At 47.6% G+C, this 23,324-nt stretch overlaps 1 protein-coding gene across 2 annotated transcripts in view; it reads right to left on the bottom strand.

Annotated features, from left to right (window-relative positions):
• RNF40 (ring finger protein 40) overlaps positions 1 to 23,324 on the bottom strand; it is a 244,231-nt gene that overhangs the window by 147,114 nt on the left and 73,793 nt on the right. For both annotated transcript variants that reach the window (XM_086931679.1, XM_086931680.1), the window contains exons 8-12: positions 23,217 to 23,291; positions 10,359 to 10,478; positions 8,207 to 8,386; positions 7,817 to 7,952; positions 6,630 to 6,751 (exon numbers count right to left, since the gene is read on the bottom strand). In XM_086931679.1, the coding sequence (XP_086787805.1) occupies positions 6,630 to 6,751; positions 7,817 to 7,952; positions 8,207 to 8,386; positions 10,359 to 10,478; positions 23,217 to 23,291 (633 nt within the window). The remainder of the gene's footprint in view (positions 1 to 6,629; positions 6,752 to 7,816; positions 7,953 to 8,206; positions 8,387 to 10,358; positions 10,479 to 23,216; positions 23,292 to 23,324) is intronic.

Below are 23,324 nucleotides of genomic sequence, written 5' to 3'. Positions count from 1 at the left end.
CCTTGTTTTTATAAATCGGCCTCCCTGCTCCTCCGTGTCCGTGTCTTCATGGGATAAATCCTCCACACTGTTCTAACAATAGTCAACATATTTGACCTTTGATGACAATAGAAACCACAGGGTTTTATTTTCCACTCAAAATTGTGGTTTGCACCTCTTGTTTGAACCCTGAAATGCGCAACCACGCATGTCTTCTGAGTATGACACTAGTATTTACGGCTCTAGCTGATGTGTCTGCGACATCTAGTGCACATTTTATTGAGGCATTTGAAATTAATGTGCCTTCTTGTATGAGCTCTGTTGCCTGATCTTTATATTGATCTGGGGGGTGTTGTAGTAGTGTCTCTAACTGGTCGTAATGAGCACTGTCATAACGTGAGAGAAGGGCGTGTGCATTTGCTATGCGCCATATATTTGTAGCTTGTGCAGCTATTCTTTTACCTGACGCATCGATAACTTTGGATTCTTTGTCAGGTGGGGGCGTTTCACCAGAAGTCTGTGAATTCGCCATTTTCCTTCCATTGGACACCACTAAAGAGTCTAGTGGAGGATGTCCTTTAATATAGGTTGGATCGGAGGGTGCAGGCCTATATTTCTTTTCTATTCTTGGATGTAATACCCTACTGCGTACAGGATCATTGAATATCTCTGGAGCATGCTTAATGACTCCTTTAATCATGGGAAGAATTTGAGTAGATCTGTGTGATGGCTCAAATGTATCTAACAGAAAATTTTCCTCAACGTCATCCGAATGCATTGTGACTTTGTGGTAGAGAGTAGCTCTGTTTAAGAGGTGATTAAAACCAATGCTGTCTTCTGGAGGAGAAGGTTTTGACGGGTATAACTGTGGATCAGGGACATCAGGCACATTGTGTGGTAGAAAAGTATAGATATCCTCATCTAAAGGATATGTATTTGGGTCTGCATGTGGATCGTCTCCACCACCTAAGTCATACTCCTCATCAGTTTGTGGTGAATGTGATGATGCAGGAGAAGGGACAGGAGAGATTTGGGGTGATATGTAAGGAGGGAGAGGAGAGGAAGAAGATACAGGAGATGGAGGGTGCATAGGAGAGGTTGCACAGTCCTTTTTGGCAGGAACCACAGGTGAAGGTGGTGTTTCTGCTGGTCTCCTTTTATGAGGTATAACACCTACATGTCCAGACTTTGGGTTTATGTAGATCTTCCTTTGTTTAGGATCTGGTTTAAACAGTTCTTCTTCCTCTGCAACCTTCCTCGGCGTCGATTTTTTTGGTTCCGACAAAGGTTGTTTTAGGCGTTTTGCCTTGGGAGGTGTTACATCGTCCTGTGGCAAAGTGCTCGGTGCCAAAGGTGTTGTTATCGGCTTGGCAGGCGTGTCCGAGGACTTAGGAACCTCGGAATCAGTGTTTGTGGGTTTTGGCACTGAAGCGGGAGTCTTCGGAGTGGAAGCTGGCCTCGGCAGCTTTGTGGCGTCGGGCGCTGGCTTTCCCTCTTTGGTTTTGGAAGTCGACTGCTTCGGAGCCAGAGCTTCTTTCGGTGCCTGTACCTCTTTAGGCTTCGGTGTCGAAGGATCTTTCGCTTTCGATGCAGAAGGATCTTTCGCTTTCTGTGCCGAAGGGTCTTTTGGCCTAGGCGTCGAAGGATCTTTGGGCTTCGGTGCCGATGGAGGTGGTGGAATCAGCATGTGTGGTTTGCTCGGTGCCGAAGCACCTGAAGGCGTGGTTGTTTTCCTCGGAGCCGAGCTCGAAGGCTGGGCTTTAGGAGGAAGTACTTGGTCTCGACTGGACCCCTTGGGCAGAGTGCTGACCTTTGCCTTTGGCTTGGGCAGTGTATGTGGTGCAGGGGCACGAGTACTCACAGGTTGACGTGATGGAATCGAGTCATCTGAGTCTTCTGCCTCTGATATGATCTGGAGATCAGGCGAATCCTCTTCTGGAACGAGCGGAACCTCGTCATCGAAGATTTTCTCCGGTGCTGGGTCTGATCTCATCTCGTGTCGACAGGCCCTCCGATCCCGGATGGTCTTTTTCGATCGGAAGGATGCGCAAGCTGTGCAGGTCGACTCGTCGTGATCCGGCGATAGACAGAGGTTGCAGACCTCGTGATGATCTCTATGTGGAAATTTTGCTCGACATACCGGGCATCTTTTGAACGGAGTTCTTTCCATGTGGTGTAGGACTCACGGCGTTGATAGGCCCAACGGCCCGTGTCGATGGACCGGAATAGAGTGGATGGCATTGTAAGTTGTATATTCGATGTCGATATTAGTTGTAGGAAGTTTTTGATCTTCGACGTTGCTGAAAATTTTTTCTAGCCGGAGCGGAGAAACTTTCATACGAACCCAGTGGCGGAAAAAAACAATCTAAGGATGGAGCCGATGCCCATGCTCAGTATTGTCCAAGGGAGGAGTCACCTATATCGTGACTACAAAGACTTCTCCAAGAAGACAACAAGCTGCAATCATCGAGCCCAACACCAGGTGGCGATCTAATGCATAGTGTACGATCTGCAGCTCATATGCCTCGAACACTGTATTTAGGGGGCGTTTTAAGGGTCTTGGGTTAGTAGCCAATGGGCTACTGACCTTAGGGTGACTACACCCTGGATGTGCTCACCCCACAATCCCTAATCTTGATTGGAGAGTGCCTGCCATTTGCAAGACCTAGGGCACATCACGTCAGAAATCTGGCAAAAAGTGGAGCAGTTACTGTAACAGAAACCCACTTTCCTACAAGCCTGAGGTGACCTGTTGGTGCGGTCTTGGACCTTGCCCCATACTTATCTTAAGTCCAGGAGACTGGTCCCTTTAGTGGCTGTGAAGTACTTGTATGCAGTTTATGTCTTTCCTCAATAGGATAACATTACCACTTCAGAAATTGCACTGTGTTGATTTTCCAAACAAGTAAAATATTCATAACTCGAAATGTGCTCACCTGATCTGGGCGATCTTGGTGCCAAAAGTTATATAAATACAAGAGTTCTTTTTATAAAATCGGTGTGGATCACCTCATTGAGCCGTGGACATCATTTGTTGACTGTGTGTTTACTGAAGATGTCTAACACTCCTAGCCTGAAGCTGCTGGACCACACTACCCCCCTAGAAGAGCACTTTTGGAAAGCCCCTGTCCACTCATGAGGGAATACTGGACTCTTTGCACAGTATACCTTCTTTTGGTATGCTATATAAAGAGCCAGCTTCCTACACTCTTATTATGTTCTTGTGCCCAGGACTGTCCATGCAGCATTGCTTTCCCAACTCCTGCCTAGTTACACTATAACTTCACACTATAACCTACCTCTCACAACCAGATAATTGGGAGTTTCCTTTGCACCTCCGGCCATGTCCCTCTTCACAGGACTGGCATAGGACTTGATGCATCTCCTGCCGAAATCATACAGCACTGGGCATTTAATCCCTCCAGAGACCACCTACTGCCACAAGCTGCCTCTCTCCCACGACTGGACAATATATCACACAGCGCCAGGACCCCTGGCCCACGAAGACCCCGACCTACCCGCCTGACGTACTCAGCCGCCACCCTCATCGCCCTCAACACCGGCCGACTCCCAGAATGCCACCAAGCCACTCCAAAACGCACCAACGGACCGTTCAGCTGCCACGCCTGCAAGTTCTCCTGCATCCGGACCTGCCTCGCACCAGCACCCGCCAAGTCGAACTCCAGCAGCACCCACCTCAAGTGCATCCTGCTCAACACCCGCTCCGTCCACAGACACGCCATCGAACTCTGGAACCTTCTAGACGCCACAGCCCCTGACGTTGCCTTCCTCACGGAGACCTGGATGAACGCCTCATCAGCTCCCGACATCGCCATCGCTATCCCAGAGGGCTACAAGATCGTCCGGAGGGACCGAAACGCCAACCAGATGGGAGGAGGCATCGCCATCATCCACAGGAACACCATCCGTCTCACGACCAGCACCGACAACACCCTGACCAGCGCCGAACACCTGCATTTCCAGATCCACACCAACCCGAACACCACCCTCAGAGGCACCCTGATCTACCGACCCCCTGGACCACGCACGCAATTCAGCGAGGACATCGCCGACTTCGTCAGCCCGCATGCCCTCCCCTCCGCTGACTACATCCTCCTGGGAGACCTCAACTTCCATCTGGAGAACAACAACGACCACAACACCAGCACCCTGCTCGACAACCTCGCCAACCTGGGACTCAAGCAACTGGTGTCCACCCCCACCCACCTCGCCGGACACACACTCGACGCCGTCTTCGCATCCAGCACAGACATCGACTTCAGCCACGCCACAGAGCTTCAATGGACGGACCACAGCTGCGTCCACTTCACCTTCAAGAGAACGACGACCCACCAACACCAGCAACACACCGCCCGCAGGAGCTGGAACAAGATCACAGCAGACCAGCTCGCCACCTCCCTGAGCCAACACCCTCCTGCCAGCTCAGCGAACCCCAGCCAGGCCGCCGATAACATCACGAAGTGGATCAGCAACTGCGCGGACGAACTCGCCCCGCTGAGGACCCCGCCCAGCAGACCCGGCAGGAAGAAGGCCCCATGGTTCACCGACGAACTCAAGAGCTCCAAGAAGAACTGCCGAGCCCTCGAGAAAGTCTGGAAAAGGGACCCGACACCGGACAACAGGACCTCCTACAAACTGGCCACCCGGAAACACCACCAGCTGATCCGCGCCGCCAAGAGAACAGCATTCAAGGACCGGTTGGACAACAACGCACACAACAGCAAGGAACTCTTCAACATCGTGAAAGAGCTTTCCAACCCCAACGCAGGAAACAACGACATCACCCCATCGCAAGACCTCTGCAACTCCCTCGCCTCATACTTCCACAACAAGATCACAGACATACACAGCAGTTTCAACAACCAACCAACGCACACCACGACCGATCAGCCACCCCCCCCCACCACCACCCTCCACGCCTGGACCCCGATCAGCACAGAAGACACCATCCGCACGATGAACTCCATCCACTCCGGATCACCAACCGACCCCTGCCCTCACCACATCTTCAACAAGGCCGACGCTGTCATCGCACCCCACCTGCGAGACATCATCAACACATCCTTCGACACCGCCATCTTCCCCGAGAGCTGGAAACACGCCGAACTCAGCGCTCTACTCAAGAAACCAACAGCGGACCCCACCGACCTCAAGAATTACCGCCCCATCTCGCTTCTCCCGTTCCCAGCCAAAGTCATCGAGAAGACCGTCAACAAGCAGATGGCCGCCTTCCTCGAGACGAATGGATCCCTCGACCCCTCACAGTCCGGCTTCCGAGCCAAACACAGCACCGAGACCGCCCTCATCGCCGCCACCGATGACATCCGAGCCCTGATGGACAATGGAGAAACAGCGGCCCTCATCCTCCTAGACCTCTCCGCGGCATTCGACACGGTCTGCCACCGCACCCTAATACGGCGCCTCAGCAACATCGGAATCCAGGACAAGGCGCTGGAATGGATCATCTCCTTCCTCGACGGAAGAACACAGCGAGTCCGCCTACCACCGTACAAGTCAGAGGCCTCCGAAGTCATCTGCGGCGTCCCCCAAGGATCATCCCTGAGCCCCACCCTCTTCAACGTCTACATGAGCCCCCTCGCGGCCATCATACGCAAACACCACCTCAGCATCATCTCCTACGCCGACGACACCCAGCTGATCCTCTCCCTGACCAACAACCCCGCCGCCGCCAGAGCCAACCTACACGAAGGGATGAAAGAGGTAGCCGAGTGGATGACGACCAGCCGCCTGAAACTGAACTCGGACAAGACGGAGGTCCTCATCCTGGGCTCCTCTCCCTCCGCCTGGGACGACTCCTGGTGGCCTCCCGCCCTGGGCACCGCTCCCAAACCGACTGACCATGCACGAAACCTGGGCTTCATCCTGGACTCCTCCCTCTCCATGACCAAGCAAGTCAGCAGCGTCTCCTCGGCGTGCTTCAACGTCCTACGCATGCTACGGAAGATCTTCTGGTGGATCCCCACGGAGACCAGGAAGACCGTCACCCAGGCCCTCGTCACCAGCCGACTGGACTACGGCAACGCCCTCTACGCCGGGACCACCGCCAAGCTCCAGAAGAGACTCCAGCGGATCCAAAACGCCTCAGCCAGACTCATCCTCGACATCCCACGATCCAGCCACATCTCCGGACATCTCAGAGACCTTCACTGGCTCCCCATCAACAAGAGAATCACCTTCCGCCTCCTCACCCACGCACACAAAGCCCTACACGACCAAGGCCCGAGCTACCTCAACAGCCGAGTCAACTTCTACGCTCCCAAACGCCACCTCCGATCAGCCAACCACGCCCTCGCCGCCGTCCCCCGCATCCGAAGAGCGACTACAGGAGGAAGGTCCTTCTCCTACCTGGCCGCCAAGACCTGGAACTCCCTCCCGTCCGACCTGCGCCTGACCCAAGACCACCTCTCCTTCAGGAAGAAGCTGAAGACCTGGCTGTTCGAGCAGTAGCGGCACCCCCCCCCCCAGCGCCTTGAGACCCTACGGGTATGTAGCGCGCTTTATAAGTGTCAATGATTGATTGATTGATTGATTGACACATTTCTGAACATCCTGCATCTTTTCACAACAGTTGTCCTCTCAATCACTCCTGCTGCTCTGGAACACTTCACCTTGTTCATCTCAGCCTGCGCTTCCCGAAGCTTCCTTTTGTATCGTTGCACATCTCCTTTCAGCTGGTGGTTGTGGTTCTGAAGACTTCCGATCAGGTGTCGCATCTCTCGATTTATGGGCCCTGTAAAAGATAAGACAACATAAGATAGGACAAGGACGGAGAGAGTAGGCAGGCCACGATTTGAGATGGTAAGGAAATACAGCAGTGGCAATACTGAAAGGACAAAAAATGGGCAAGTTGGGGCTGATGCTAGAGAGTTTGGTATGAGTTGGCCAAGGACATATGGCAAGGGGAGCACAGAGAAAGGGGACAAAGTTAAGTGTAAAGAAGAGACGAACAAGGTCGGCCTTGAGAAAGAGAACATGGTGTAATAGGGAAAGTAAGCCCTCGAAGGACTGTTCTACGATAAGGCCAGTCAGGTGGATCCTGGTTTAAGTCTCTTGCTTTGCTATCCAACACTGCCTAACCCTAAGGGCTGCAGCCACATTTGGGGCTGGTTCTATGGCTCAGAAGCAGCTACATTAGACTGGCTTTTGAGGTCTGTGTTTAGTGTGTAGATTTATTACATACCTGTAAATAAATTCATTTTCTTTATCAATTAAACTGCTTGGATGTGTTATTTAAGGGCTCATACTGTTTGAGTATCTAACGACATACAACCTCATGGAGTAAAGGTTTGAAAGCTCAACCATGCTACCTTGATAAATGCTGAACTGGAATACTTGGTCAGTCAGTATGAGGGCTATGCTATTTTGAGACATGAACAGTTACAGACCATTTCCAGTGACGCAACAAAAAGAACTTTCAGTGATGAACTCAGGAAGCAGGTTCCAAGAAACCTGTGGACAATTCCCAGCTCTTGGGACTTCTACTTCTATGTCACTGGAGACTAATCAACTATGGAATGTCCCCATGGACTCTTTCACCATACCCACCAGAGATCATATTACCTCACACATGAATGGCACTTCCTCAATCTACCCGAGAACACTATTCACCCTCTTCGGATTCTTCTTTCACACATTGGGCACCAGTTTCCATTATGATTCATACCTCTCACCATTCTGGCTCCTTCCACATTCACACCTCAACTCTCCCTCACCAAATTCCAACCCAGTCCCCACCCCGGGTTTTTTATTCCATCCATTCCCTTCCCCTGTATCAACCTTTGAAAGTGCCTCTTACCTGCTTGCTCATTGGCTGCCAGGTTCTGCTCAAATTCGATGCGCAGCATCTCATACTCCTTCCTCACCTGCGCCAGTGTGTCTTCCAGCTGGATTACCTCTGTACGCAGCTTCTTCTGCAACCCCAATTCATCGCTCTGCAGCACAGGGAGGCACAGTGTTGGTATAAGCACAAGAAAGAAAGCCGGTTTTAATGGTAGGTATAATGCAGTAGAGACATCAAAATGAACAGGGAAGCAAATAATCGATCACCAGAGATCCCAGAAGACTGGCAGGGCAGTTGCTAAGGAAGCATAAGGGAAAAGATGGTGAAGGTGGCCAAGCTGGGTGGAAGTGGAGCAGCTTAGGCTAACAAGAAAAGCAGAAGCAGACATGGTCCCACTCCTCTTACCTCCATGTGTTCAATTTGGCGCAGGTGACTGTTCTTGGTGGTAAGTAGCAAGGCCCGCACCTCGTCCAACTGCGTCTTCACCTGGAGAGATTCATTGTAGAGTAGGGAGAACTGAGACTGTAGGCACTTGTAGTCCAGTGTGTCCTTCACCAGTTCTTCTGGGATGTTCCGCAGGTCCATCTAGAACAGAATGGAAAGTGAGTCTTGTCAGGGCAAGGGAGGGCCAATGGGGAGGTGGGGGGGCATTACAAACAATGAAGTCCTGGCTATCAGAGACAGGAGCCCACTGGTGAGTTTATACGTTAATAGTATGTGGTAACTTTGGAAGAAATAACTTTAGGACCCATGCATATGAGTGGTCCAGAATGGTCCATGTCATTACACCAGATCATGTCTGTGTGACCCGTGAATAAAATTGACAATTTCCGGTTCAGCTGCATGAAAGCAGACCAACTCTAAGACTGTCCTCTGAGCAGACTAAATTCAAGAAACAGGTAATTTCTCGATTTGACACATTAAGCACCTTCTAAATACATTAATACAGCAATCAACTGCTGTATGGTGAGCACCATACATTTTGCCATTTGTTGGATACAGCAATAAATCTCATTTGCGGCCATAATCTCTTCCAATTTGCGAATCGCTTAAGCTAGAAGCGTTGTGTTTTGTTAAAATCTGCTGGAAAATGCTGCAACCACAGACTTGCAGTATTCCAGGGCCATGTATGTAGTGTGAAGCCTTTTCTTGGTTTACAGGACTCCGACATGGAACCACTTTTACTGTTGGTGTCCTAGCGCCACAACAAATAATGACCTTCTTTAACTGAATAACCAAGTAATGTTCTTTAAGCAATGAACTCTCCAAGGAACGTGAATCAGTTTTGGCTTACTCTATGAAACATTAGTGGGTTACAAACTGAACTAAAACATCACACAGTAAATAAAATTCACCCTGTGTCAGTCAGATTAACTAATATAGCCCCACAACACTGTGAGCACCAGGGGTGCATGGGTTCAATTTCCTCATACTAAGATTGTTCTAACAAGCAAGGTCTCGGGCTCTCATCTTGTTTGATGGTGGGCTAATGCATCATGTCGGCACTCAGAACATTCTTATGGACAAGTCACTCAACCAATGACTACTCTAATGATCAGGTCAGCACTTTTACATACTCTTGTGATTAAGTCTTCTTCAAGGCCTGCATCCACAGACATGCAGCTGGACACCCTTACCCGCACTGACAATGACCAGCAGTGCAGTAACTTCCCAGCAAGAGGGGCAGTGAGATCCAAACTTTATCTGCTAGAAATGATATGCTTACACTATCAGCCCTTCCTCTAGGAGGGATAAGCCACTCTCTAAGCTCAAGAGTGGGTCTAGACCTCCCAAGGCTTGCTCCATCCCAGAGCCTCACTGGGAAACATCTGAGGTCCACAAAGTCCTGGAGTAGAGTGTCCACTTATCAATCCACCTCGTGAAGCCCCTTTGTGTTTTCCTTTTATATTCTAGTGTGTGTTAACTGTGATATTATGATGCAAATAAAGAAAAGAATAACTTTTTTTTGTTTTGGAATGGACTGAAATCTTATTTATGGCACTGCACATAAGAGTAAACAGTACACAACTTGAATTTCAAATAACTCAAAATAGGACATTAGAAAAAGAATGAATGAAATGTGGACTTGTCAGTTGCCAATTAAACGTGTTAAAGGAATCAAGGAGAATACACCATAGTAGAGATACAAATCAGCTGGCTACAGTGGCTGAAAGCCTACTGCATCGCTAGACGTGTTTTGCGACAATCCATTGGGAAGTCCGATGATGGGTAAAATTGTCCTATTAGTCCGCTGTGTCCATTATTGCTGGATTTTTAACGTTTGAATATGCAAGGTCTCCTAGCCAATGGCATACCAAACCACAGTTCCAATTCAAATTCTGAAAGGAAAGGAAACATTTATTTTCATTAACCCGAATAAGAAGCATGCATGGCTTAATGGTTATTACTGGTGGGTAGTAAAATCGAGCATTAGGTGGGTCCGGACATCTGCCCACAGCCTGCCAAAGGATTTAGGAGGAGGGAGCATGCAAGGGCGACGGATTCCAGAATTATTTCAGACATGTCTCTTGGAGGAAAAGAGACCAGCATGCATTACCTTTAGTTTTTCTTTCAATCGCACAGCTGTCTGTAGCTCATTCTGCAGCTTTTCCAGCTCTGCTATCCGGCTGTTGGCTAACTCCTGGTTTTCCTCTAGCTCTGTATTCAACATCTCAAACTGTGGCAAAAGTTAAAAACGAAATTATGTGAGAGATACAAAGAGGATGTACATCAAACATCAGGTAGCATATAGAGCCCCATTTACCCCTGAACGTGCCAGGAGTGAACCCACTAGGAGAGACCTCCACTCGCCTTGCCCACCCCGAACTCTACCTCAGAAAAACACAAGGTTTCCCTGTGCCTTAAGCCTATCTCTACTTTTATTTTAACAGAGCTACACATATCTCAGTACCTGGGCTCCCCTTGTCTCAACAGAACTGAGATCCATCCAGTCCCTTCCTCTTCCTGAAAGTACCAACATGCACCTAAAAGGTCAGCTTCTCCTATCTCCTGCCAGAAGCCTAACATAAAAAGCAATGTGTTTTTTCTTACAGACACTTGACTCCCCACCAAATTACTCTAAATCTGGGACATCAAAAATTGAAAAGAAATGGCAAAACCTAAAGCAGTTCAAATGAAGAGGCCATGACTAGCACTAGAATTCAGACAGAAAAAGCTGTGTTCTTGCGCCACTGGAACGACGTCCTTGGTGTTGTTCTCAGACTATCCCTGCATACTGATGCCATCTCCTAGCTTGTTTTAGTACACATTTTACAAGCACAATAAATCAAAAAAAATTAACTCAACCGCAAACAACCCATGGCAAAGTCAACAACTTGGGACAAACTTTTTGAGAGAAAGCTTAGGTAAGTGTCAATGTGGTCGGTTAGAAGAACTTGGGGCAACGAACTCCAGCAACAAGCTAGTCAGGAGGGCCAGCAAGGTCCTCAAGAATAGCTGCCTTCATAGAAGAAGCTCTCCTCCAGTAGTTTGAAGCACTTTATCAGTGTTACAGTGGATTCCTATGGAGTGGCCCTGATGCATGGGATGCCAAATGATGAAGATGCTCCAAGGATGCTGTGAATGTGATCCTGCAGGGATTCCACAGTCCACGAAGATGGTGAGGGGGTCCTGGTTGCAGGATCGATATCCCACGAAATCCTCTTGAGTGTGGCCGAAGTCCATTTGCCGCAGGTATACCAGTCTCCTGTTGTTCAGGTCACATGACAATCTGTCCTAGGTTGGTAACTTACCATTTGAGTGTCCCAGCGACTCTCTGACAGCACTCCCAGACTAAGCGAACTCAGGTGCAACTCTGAGCTTCTGGTCTTGGTCCTCAGTCCTGCACGGCAGGGGTGATAGCAGCTTGAAGACTTTGGGCTACCAACTTGCCCAAGCAGGCTTCTTCAACAGTTGTGTCCCTTTGCTGTGAACAGGAGGCCAGTCAGCTGGCCCTTAGGAGTTCTCCTGGTTTGACCGGGCTTTGGAGACAGCTTCTCCTTGAACAGGACACGGCAGACATAATCCCTCCCTTTGCTAGCCACCAGGCACAGCACGTACAGTCTTCAACGGTGCAGCTTCTTTTTGTTGGTGTCACAGTGCAGCAAGGCAGTCCTTCAGTACTCCTTCCAAGTCGGTCGAGATCTGGGTGCCAGGGGTGCCCTCTTTCTGCTCGGAAAGTGCCCTCAGGGAAAAATGCGGTTTGTAGCTAATAGGCTACCAAGTTCCCTTCTGCCTGGTGACCATTTCCTGTGAAGTGTGGTATCTGGCTATCCCAGGATGCACCATTCAGCCCACTCCCAAGATGGCAAGAGTCTCTCTCCATGTTCAGATCTTCCTATCCACCCCCGGGATGTGGCTACATCACCGCCACACGTCCCAAGGGTAAACTGGTTGGCAATTGGTTTCCCCTCTCTGCTTCCCGTGCAAGCCTGTCTATCTCATCCATGGGACAGCCGTCCCTCCTGGTGTTGCACATCTGCCCTTCAAAAGCAGCTTCACCTTTGAACGTTACACCCAAGAGGCATTCTGCAGGAGGCAGGTGATACCACTCTGGCTTGCAATCCCTCGTTGTTGTCCTTCCCAAGAGTCGTTAGCATGGCTCTTCAGGAGGGCAGAAGGCTGTCTCATGGAGAAGGCTCCATGTGTGCCAAGAAAGGTACAGGAGTTTTAAAAGCAACAAAGTGGCAGTTTTGTTAAAGCTGCCCACTGCAACAAGTTACATGAATATCAACTTGCGATACAAGTCAGGCTTAAAGTTAGGAGTTGTTTGATACCTTGGAGTGCCCATTTCGGTTGCACCATTCAGGAGTTAGCACAGCTGAGGGATCAGCATATAACCCTGTACTTGCCAATTGTGGACCAAATCTTTCCACAGTCAAAACAGGAGTTTTGAGGGTTTCACTGTCAGGACATATACAGTACATGTCCTGCCTGTGACAATGATCGCACCCTGCCTTTAAGACTTGGTGGGCCTGCCAGAGGGGTGACTTACTCTCATGGAGAGGGTACGTAGTGGCTTTGCCATTTCTTTTAATGGCAAAGACAAGCTAGCAGTGCAGGGCTGCTCTGCCAGTCTGCAGTGGCAGACTTGTTTTACTTGGGGGGACCTCCTGGGTGGCACAACCAGTGCTAAAAGCCCTGGGGTACCCCTCTAACTTGCAAGCCCTGGGCACCAGGGTACCATATACTAGGGACTTAAAGGTAAGTTAGCTATTTCCAATTGGATACAGCCAATTCGACCTACACTTTAGGGTAAGGGCACAGAGGTCTGGTTAGCAGGCCTCAGTGCGCACTCAGAGTAAAAAAAAAGACAGGGGCATCAGTCGAAAAACTTGGGGCTGACAATTCAAGAAAGGAAGTATCCCTTCACATTGTAGCCAAACCCACAACACTGCTGACCTTAATGTATGTCCATCGTCTTTTTGATTTCCTATACACTTAAATAAGGAACAATGTATTACCATCAAACGACTTATTGAGCATATCAGCCTGCCCATCCAGGCTGTCTAAAGCATACAAATTTTAGCCACAAGCTTCTACATTACTACACAAGTTACCATGTGAATGGTTGCAATCGTCTTACTACATCACCTAAGTTTCATTCATTCTCTCTTCAAGGAGTATTTGAACCATAGTACCCAGAACCCATGGTGCCCGTGCAGTATAGCAATAACAACATAAATGTGAATATTTTCTCGCACTTTCCATACTATTTCTGCCATTAACACCACAGTGCTGTATACTCGAAGCTCAAACTGTATCTTCCTAGCTGTCAAAGGTAACTTCAGGCTCTGGTGGTACCGATGCCACAAAGCTCTGATTTAGAAATTTCCAGATTGCCTAATACAGATAAAATATCAGACTGAAGGTCACTGAACATGGAACTGCCAATGAAATCATGTCTCCATTTCCAACGCAAAGCAACTGCTTAACTTTTCACCAGAATGAAATAAATGTATTTTGCAAGTTGCAATTTCCAACAAAGAAATACCAGACAGTGAATAAAATTGGGTTCCAAAAAAAAACAGGATGAAACCAAACCAAACTGTGGATCTTCTTTTATTTTAACCCCTTCGATGCTCATGACGAGCTCAGCTCGTCATGCAGTACACTGCTTGTGCGCTCATGACGAGCTGAGCTCGTCATGAACAATGAGAGTAAAGGATCTGCAGCACACAGGGGGAATTGCTGCAGCACTGATGGTGTTAACAAAAAGCTACATTTTACCACAGTTCTAGTTACTAAGCTTATAAAAACTATCAAGGCAACTTGTGAATGCAACAATAGTTTTGAGTATCAAGCCTGAAGAAAACTATGAACCTGTCTTGTGAGTTCTATGGCGACTTGGAATCCCAAGTATGCAAAGGCAATCAATCGGTCTAGGGAATTCCAAAGCAACTTTAATTTCTATGCATGCAAAGTAATGAAGCCGCTTCGAGAAGGCTTTAAAATAGTACCCGAGTCTGGTGAATTCCACAGCAGCTGTTTTATATTCTACAAAACTGTATTGTACTTACAAGTTACAGACAATTTAAGCTTAAGTCTCCTTTATGCTAGAACAAAAGGATTGTGTTACCCTGTAAGCATCTGAACATGGCATGTAGTGGTGTAGATTCACATACTCTGCATACTCCTGTCACCTAGTGTTGGGTTTGGAGTTGTGCAACTTGTTTTTCTTCAAAGAAGTCTTTTGAGTCACATGGTTGAGTGACTTAGGAAGCTGGCTCTGTATATACTATACCAAAATGAGGTATAGAGTGCACAGAGTCCAGTGGAACCCCAGAGGTAGGCAGAGGTAAAAGTAGATAGCACCTAACTCTCCATTTGTGGTAGTGTGGGTGAGCAGTAAAGCTGTATCAGAGGGGTATTTGTTGTACACACTCAATCAGCAAATGATGTAAAACACTCAAAGACTGAACTCAGACCAATTATGTTTGTATAAAAATATTGTTTAGTTATTTTATTTCTAGAGCCAAGCCAAGCCTGCCACGGCTAAGTTAAATAAATGCTTTGCAGTATATTATGCAGTGTTTACAAGTGACTGTAAGTTCAAATGCAGTTGTTTGAAATACAGGTAAGTCAAGGTATTGAAATTACTATACAGGTTACTTTTTAGTTACCTTTTAGATTACTTTTTTTACTCAAGAGTGATATGCCTAGATATCACACTGGGACATTTCCAAGCGAAAAGGTAAGTAAAATCAGTTTTGCATAATTGTTATTTTTCAGGTTTCCATACAAATCAACTCCACATTTTTCAGAGAAAAACAGTCAATAGGTTCCTATGAAGAGAAATTAAGTTAAACGTTACCAGGTAAGTAATCGGTCTTTGGGGTTGAGCTTCTGGAGTTAGAACAAGAGTTCCCCCAGGGTCAAGGATGCATTCTTGTTACACCCTCAGCGGCACAAGGGCGGCCGGGTGCAGAATGCTAAGGCGCAATGTTATCCAATGGGGGATAGGGGCATCCGGTTGCTGGCTGCTTACGAGCAGGCCACTGGTCTGTGGGAGCAGAGCTCCTGGTGTTCGGCTCAGGGCAAAGGTAATCCTGTTTAGCACAAAAGGTGCACCTGCAGCAGCGCTGGGGCAGCTGGGTGCAGAGTGCTGTTTTGGCGTCCGGTGCCCTATTGGTTTCAATGGGGATTCTTTGGTTTCAACAAAAACTGCAGGCTCGGGGACGGAGATCTTCTGGAGGTGACCACCGGTTGGAGAGGTAAGTTGGGATGCCTGGGGATGCTGGGACACCATCGGTTGGGTCACCCAAGGCCGTGGGGCTTTGGGTGCAGGATTGTCTTTAGGTGTCTGGTTTCTCTTATTATCATCACCGGTTGCGGTCGGAGGGATCCTCCGGAAAGAGGCTTCAGGCTTCGAGGGAGATTCGAGGCAGGTCAGAGATCACCAGATCTCGGGTCAAAATCGCCAGGGAGACCTCCTCATGGTGTTGGGCCACTCAAACTCGAGCCGCCGGAGACGGGTGTAGAGTGGTGCAGACTCGCTGATTTTGCCGGAGCTGGAGTCTGTGAGTGAACAAATCCAGTGTTTGCAGGAGACAAAGTCTTTTCTTTGGAAGGCAGGGCAGGCCCTCTGGGTTCTTGAGGTTGCTGGCTGCAGGACACACCAGAGTTTCGCTTCTCCAGGTTCAAGGTGGGGCCAGGCCAGTAGGACTGGGGCAAAGTCAGTGGGCATTCTCCTCTTCTTAGCTTCGCCACGGCTGTTGAGTTCTTCTTCTCTTCTTCTTGGTAGTTGCTAGTTCAGGGGTGCCCCTACTATATTTAGGGGTATGACAGGTAAGAAAAAGGTTGGGACCAATGGGTCCCTTCCTTGGGGTGGGTACAGCCCCTATTATGCCACCCTCCAGTGGGAGGGGACATATGCTTCACTCTGGTTGGCTGGGTCCCCCCATCTGCAAGATGGTGGGGACTGAGAGTTGTGCTTCACCTCGCATCCCCCACCTGCAAGACGCCATCATACCCAGTAGACGCATTACAGTCCGAACTGTGAGAGTTTCGTTTTAAATTCGTAGTGTCTTCCTGCTATGACAAACCAGAGGTATTTACAGTGAGTAGGACGAATGTGTATATGGAAGTAAGCGTCCTTTAGGTATAGAGTGGCAATGAAGTAGCCCATCTGTAGAAGTGGAAGGACATTCTGCAGAGTGACCATATAAAAGTGTGAGATGCTGCAGCAAACTTCCATTTCTTCCCAATGGGTCCTATCATAACGTGCGAGTAGGGCTTGGGAATTGGCAATGTGCCAAAGATTGGCTTCTTGAGCTGCAACTCGTTTTCCAGCAACATCAACACGCTTGATCTCTTTTTCAGGATGTGGCGCATCTCAAGTTGCCTACTATTGGCTGGTTTACGAGCTGTGGTAGCAACAATGGAGTCTGGTGGAACTGGACTACATATGAAAAGGGGGTCTGAGAGAGCCACTTTAAAGTTTGTATCTACCTGTGGGGTTATTACACAGGCGCAACTGGGTCTTTAAATAGGTCGTTCCAAAACACCCGAAATACCGGAATTAAAAACCTATCCATAGGAAGAACATGGATTCCACTGAACATGTGAGAAAAACCCTCTTTCCCTGGTGGGTGAGGGGACTCTAGAAAATCATTTTTCTTTCTGGAAAGAGGGTTTTTCACACATGTTCAGTAGAATCCTTGTTCATCTATGGTTAGGTTTCTGTTCCGGTATTCCGGATGTTGTGGAACTGCATTCAGTAAGGAGGGTGAACCTAACCTTAACCTCTACCTCCCCCCGTTTTTTGATTGTCTTTATATAGGTCTTCAGCGTGACGCAACATGCCAGGAAGCATGGGCAGAAACTGTGTGTCTTTATGAGTGGATGACAGTATATCAAAGAGGAAGTCCTGGTCTAACGACTATGAAGCTTGACTCCATGATAAGTAGCTGCCCTAGCAATTACTTGCGGGCAAGCACTAGCATCTTTAGGAGGGATAGGTGAGCTGTGGGTGAACCTGGAGGTGTTTTATCCAGAGGGTCTGGATTTGGAGAAGGAGGTGGAGGGGGTGATGCTGGAAGAGGTGATAGAAGATGATGTGTAGGGCTGGTACCTTTGTCTTCTTTTTGGGAGGTATAGGAATGTTCAATTCATCCTCAAAAGTTAACTGCCTCTTCGGTGGAGGAGAGGCTATAATTTGCCTAGTGTTTTCCTCAGTCTATTTAGGAATCAAGTCTTTTGAAGATTTTTTGTACGGCACCTAAGGAGATGGAGTTGGTCGCCACGTCAATCTTCAAAGCTTATCAGAGACCTAAGAATGTGCTTGATCCAAGGAGGTTGAAGCCTAAGACTTAACCTTGGTGGCAGGTTTTGGTGCCGGGCCTGAAGGAAGGGACTCTGAAGTATTTTTCAGATCCTACCATGGCCAGATGGCAATCCAGGGACCTCTACAAGTGGAATGGGCGAGTGTTTGGAAATCTTTTTGGTTACAGCAGGGCCTGAGGTGACAGCACTCACACGCTGCAAAGGAGTTGATGCCCCTACGCGATATCGAGAGGAGGAGTAACTCTACCTCATGACTCAAAAGACTTCTTCGAAGAAAAACAGGTTGCACAACTCCAAACCCAACACTAGGAGTATGCAGAGCATGTGTATCTACAGCCACACATGCCATTGAACATATGCTTCATTTACATAACTCCATAAACATGTAACCTTCTCTAGTCTTAACCACAGGATGGGCTCAATAGAACTGTTTGCACAGACAGACATTCACAACACCTTTTGCTTGTTTATTTTCTAGTCACCATACTAAGCTACTCCATGATTTAACTGGTGATCTCAGCGATTTGGAACAACTTAACACGAGGTTCCATTTGCATCAAAAAGTCTGCAAAAAGGCGCATGCACTGTTGTAGTCATATCCCACATCATCTAACTCCCATGTCAGCTTATCCATCACCAGTAGCATCCTTAGTTTACTAGCTCACGCTTGTATTGTTGGAACAGCGGATGACTTCCACTTTTATTTGATTAGCTGTTTTGCCACCATCAACATGTTGGTTATCAATCTCCAGTCTGTTATTGATGGATTTTTAATCTAGGAAATCTTAAGCCTAATAGGATAGTTGCAGGGCCATGTTGTATTAGGTAACCTAGCATACCATTCACGTGTTTAGGATTTCCTTCTAGAATATATACAAGTCATAGCCCCTTCTGGCCAAAACTCACTACAGTTCTCCACCCTCTGTATTCCCATACATTTGTTTAAGCTTCATTGAGGTGACATGCCATACCATCAAATGTTTATACATAGATTCCCTATTCCGCACACTTTTACACAGGTTGGGAATATCAGCCCAAAGTTTCTGCCATCGAAATGTGAATATATTAGATTTTAGAATGCATTGCCATTTCCGCATATATGTCCATTGGTTGTCCGGGCCCACAGCAGAAGATCCAAATAAATATTTGAAATAAGTCCATTCAGCATTGTATAGGTGGGGAAAAGCTTCTAGGATGTGGTACGAGGTCTATACTTGTTCTCCAGGTGCAATGCCAAGTACGTCAATAGGAAATACTGCATGTGATCGCTTAATTTTTTTAACTCTTTTTTGCAATAGCTAAATTTGTTAATACCACCCTCCTTTAAATACATGTCTAAGAATTTTGCTCCACCCTTTCGACCATCTCACAAAATTGATCTCATGTTCCCAGGAGAAAAATCTGGGTTACGTAGGCGCGGGTTGAAGGAGGAGGACAAAGAAGTAAATCTCAAATTTGTTGTGAATGATTCCCATATCTCTAGGGCAGGCTGATAAGCTCCGATTAACAGCATACCAGATTGACTAAGGGGCGCGAACCACTACTGCTGTTTCCACATGTATACAGTGTTGTTCTGTCTCGTATAGATCACTCGCTAGTATTGGTTCATATCTGGTAGGCTCAGGCCTCTTGTTCAATTTCAATGTTTTGCCTGATATAAGTGCTGGTTTCCCCGCGCATATAAAATCACTTATAGCCTCCTCCATGTCTTTTTAAGGGAATTTTACAGTGAGGGCATAGAAAATATATAGTAGCCTGGGTAGAACATTCAATTCCACTTCAGCAACTCATTGTCGAGCCATGACACAACAACGTTTTGCCACCTTTACAATTCAGGGGTAGTTGTATTAGTCAGTCTGGTGTCGTTTGCAGCATAGAGGTTTCAGTGCTTTGATGTAATATAGATTCCTAGGTTCTGGATTCTGCCCTTGGCCCAACGAAATGGGGTCACAGATCAAAGCCATTCTTTTACCTCCTGAGACAATCCTACTGTGAGGAAGTGGGGCGTATTATATGGTGTGGTTGTGCGACCTCACCGTGTACTACACTTACCAACCCCATTAAGACACTGAGGTTTCATTTGTCAAACCAGCTTGACCCTGGACAGCTGTGGCTACGAGCAGCAAGGCTTACACAAAAGAATAAGTGTAAAAAATTTAAACAGCTCCAAAATAACTGAGGAAATCGACATGACACCAATTTATAAGAAAAGACTGTATTTTGTATGTATATTTCGACATCACTACGATAAAGATCCACCAGAGGGTTTCTGAGGTATAGAATTTAGAAGGTATGGTAGATCAAAGCATTTCACTCAACTGCGAAAAAGCATGGGCAAAAAATCAAATAATTTGACACTTAGAATCTTTTTGAGCAGAAAGTTTGGCAAGTTATAAATGTAGTCAGTTAGAGTTACCTGGTGTGACCAGCTTCAGCAGGGAGCCAGGCAGGGGGGGGGGAATCATCAAGGCCCTCAGAAACAGAAGAATGAACGAATGAATGAATATTGGTCTTGTAAAGCACGAACTTTGCCCAAGGGCGTCAAGGTGCAGTTTTTCAACAGTTTCAGTCATTTTATCCTCATCCAATGGATTCTTATTGAAGTGGTCCTTATGCCGGGGATACAGGATGCTTGAAGAAGCTCAATGATATGCTGGCAGCAACAAGGTCAACAGGGGTCTCCTTGGTCAACTTTGATGAGGGGGTCCTGAACACAGGTTTAGTGCCCCATACAAGTCCTCTCTTGTCTGGCCAAGTCCAATCGCCACTGCATTTCCAGTCGTCCGGTGTCGGGGTCAGAGCCAAATCCTTCTCCAGGCTGTAGCTTGACTTTTGGGACACCAAGCTGCACCCTGACAACTAACCTGGGTCCAGGAGACTCAAATGCGACTTCTGAGCGTCGGGTCCTGGTCCCTGGTGCTGCACAACGGCAGGAGCAAAAACAACAATTGTTGGACAGAATTCAGAACAATGTCATACATTCAGGCCCAGATCTCTGTACTGGGGTGAATGTATGACATTGCTCTGCATTCTGTCCATCAATTGCTGTTTTTGCATTTGTCACCCCGAGTGGGATGGGTATGCTCAGACGTGAGTCCCATGCTCTCCACACCACTGGAGTCCAGCTTTCCTGGCTGAAGATGGCTGATAGCCAGAAACCGGACCTAGGATGCTTGATTCCGGTCCAGGAAAGACATGGCTTGGCAGTTCGGGCTGAACTGTTCCCATGAGGCACAGGGTCAAAGCTGATTTGCATATGGCCATGTTTGAACTGGGGTGGTGTGGAGTGCACAAAAACGATGGCTTTAGGCCCAGATCTATGTACTGGGGTGAATGTATGACATTGCTCTGCATTCTGTCCATCAATTGTTGTTTTTGCAATTGTCACCCCGAGTGGGATGGGTATGCTAATACGCGAGTCCCATGCTCTCCACACCACTGGAGTCAAGCTATCCTGGCTGAAGAAGGCTGATAGCCAATAACCGGTCCTAGGATGCTTGATTCCGGTCCAGGAAAGACATGGCTTGGCAGTTCGGGCTGGACTGTTCCCATGAGGCACAGGGTCAAGGCTGATTTGCATATGGCCATGTCTGAACTGGGGTAGTGTGGAGTGCAAAAAAACGATGGATTTAGGCCCAGATCTCTGTACTGGGGTGAATGTATGACATTGCTCTTCATTCTGTCCATCTAGTGTGGTTTTCACAACGGCAGGAAGCGGCGATCCAGGGATGTGGGTTACCACTTGCCCAAAACAGCTTCCTCAGCTGTTGTGTCCCTGTGCTGCTAAACAGGAGGCCAGTCAACTGACCCTTGGAGACTCTTTGCTTCGGCTGGAATTTGGAGACTATTTCTACTTGAGCAGGGCACAATAGGCAGAATCTTTCTTCGCTAGACACCAGGTGCAGTCCACATCGGTGCATCCTCTCTTCGCAGGGAACTTCCTACAGTCCTACTTTGGTCCTTCCTCCAATCCAGTCAAGATTATAGTTCTGGGTGCCAGGGTGCCCTATTTATGTACAGAAAATTCCCTCTGGGTAAGATGCAGTAGATAGCCAATAGGCTTCCAGATTCTCTCCCAGCTGATGAACACTTCCTGGAACAGGTGGCTTCTGGCTAATTCAGGATGCACCATTCTGCCTATTTACCAACATGACAGCACCCATATCTCAGCGTCCAGAGCTCCCTGGCCCAGCCCCGAGGTTTGGCTCCCAAAAGGGCCCACATGAACCAGGAGAATCGGTTAGACAACAGGTTTCTCCGCTCCTCCTCGGTTGCCAGCTAGTCTGCCTAAACAAAGCAAGTTACCCTCTCCCAAGTGTTCCCCATTTGCCATTCAAAGGCAGATTCAGCTTTGAAGCTCACCTTGTGGGCCAACAGCTATGTGGCTTCCTGCCGGAGGGAGGCAACACCTCTCTCCAGTGCAGGCCCCTATTGTCGCCTTACTTGGAATTGTTAGCATGTCTCCCGTGGAGGGCAGAAAGCGGTCTTGGGTTCAAGCTCAATGTGCAACCATTAAGGGCACAGGAGATTGATGGCAACAAAGCAGACTTTGTAAAAGTTGCACACTGTAACTTGTTACATTCATTTCGACTTGAGAACCAAGTCAGGTTCAATGTAACTAGTTGTTTGATACCTTGGAATGGTAACTTTGGTTGCAGTGTTCAGGAGTTAGCACAGCTTAGGGGCAAGTGTGAGATTTTTCACTGAAACCCAAAATTCGTAAAAAAGATCTGCTGAGAAATTCCCCTTGGGGAATAGATTTTCTGAATGCATTTTATCGGGTGGATTTAACTTAATTGCTCAGTTCTCGGGGTTCGATCCACACACGAAACAGCGACTTTTTTCAGAAATGCAAAAAGACTACAAAAAAAAATGGATTTTCTTGGTTCTTCATTCCATACAATATATCGAAATGCATTTCATACAGGCCTAGTCACAAGCCGACTGTAAGCTTTTATGAGTGTTAATTTATGTCTTTCCTCCCCAAGTGAAGGAGCACTTCTTGAAATTGAAAGTTTCATGCAGAGTCTATAGAAATTAACTCAAAAGCAAAACAAATGATGAAAAAGTCAACCTCTTGTGTTTGACTGAATTGCCGAAAATAAGACCGTTATTCACAGTTAAGCAACCTTTAGTAAATATCTATGTGCAGAGAAAAATTGCCTTGCATTGTAAAGCATGCCTGTACTTTACAGAAGCAAGGCCAGGCAGGCGTCATTGTTCGATGCTTGTGAAACAGAAAATGAGGGCAGGATTTACTTGCACTAGGTGTACCCATCTGTGTGAAATGTCATTCCCTGCACTGGGAACAGAGCTTGCAACAGACATCTAGTGCTGTCAGACAGTCGTTACAAAATAAATTAGGCACACATGCTTTATCCCAATCCAAACACAAGATGGCAGGGGTATGCACAACTTGTGACCTTAAGAAACACATTAGAATGTACAACATAGTGTTGGGAGAAAAGGTGAACGCACAACAAGACTCTTCAGTCTTCATCCATCACCGAGGGCAGTACTGGGAGAGCATCTTAAGGGACGTGCAAGGGGTGTGGGTGGACAGATTGAGCCTTTGTCTAGATTACCCATTACAGCACTTTCCATAAACAATAATTTGAGGGTAAGAGGTTACCTTCTGCATGGTGAGTGTGATCTGTCCGCCCTGGAAGCTGCCGGAACTTCCGGAGACGTGGGACCCAGAGTTCAGCTGTAAGAGAAAAGCAGGTGAGAAAGGTTTGCA

Source organism: Lissotriton vulgaris, chromosome 7 (assembly GCF_964263255.1).
Source record: "Lissotriton vulgaris chromosome 7, aLisVul1.2, whole genome shotgun sequence".
Lineage (NCBI taxonomy): Eukaryota > Metazoa > Chordata > Amphibia > Caudata > Salamandridae > Lissotriton > Lissotriton vulgaris.
Note: the sequence above shows the minus strand (reverse complement) of the source record. Positions and strands in the feature narration are given on the sequence as shown.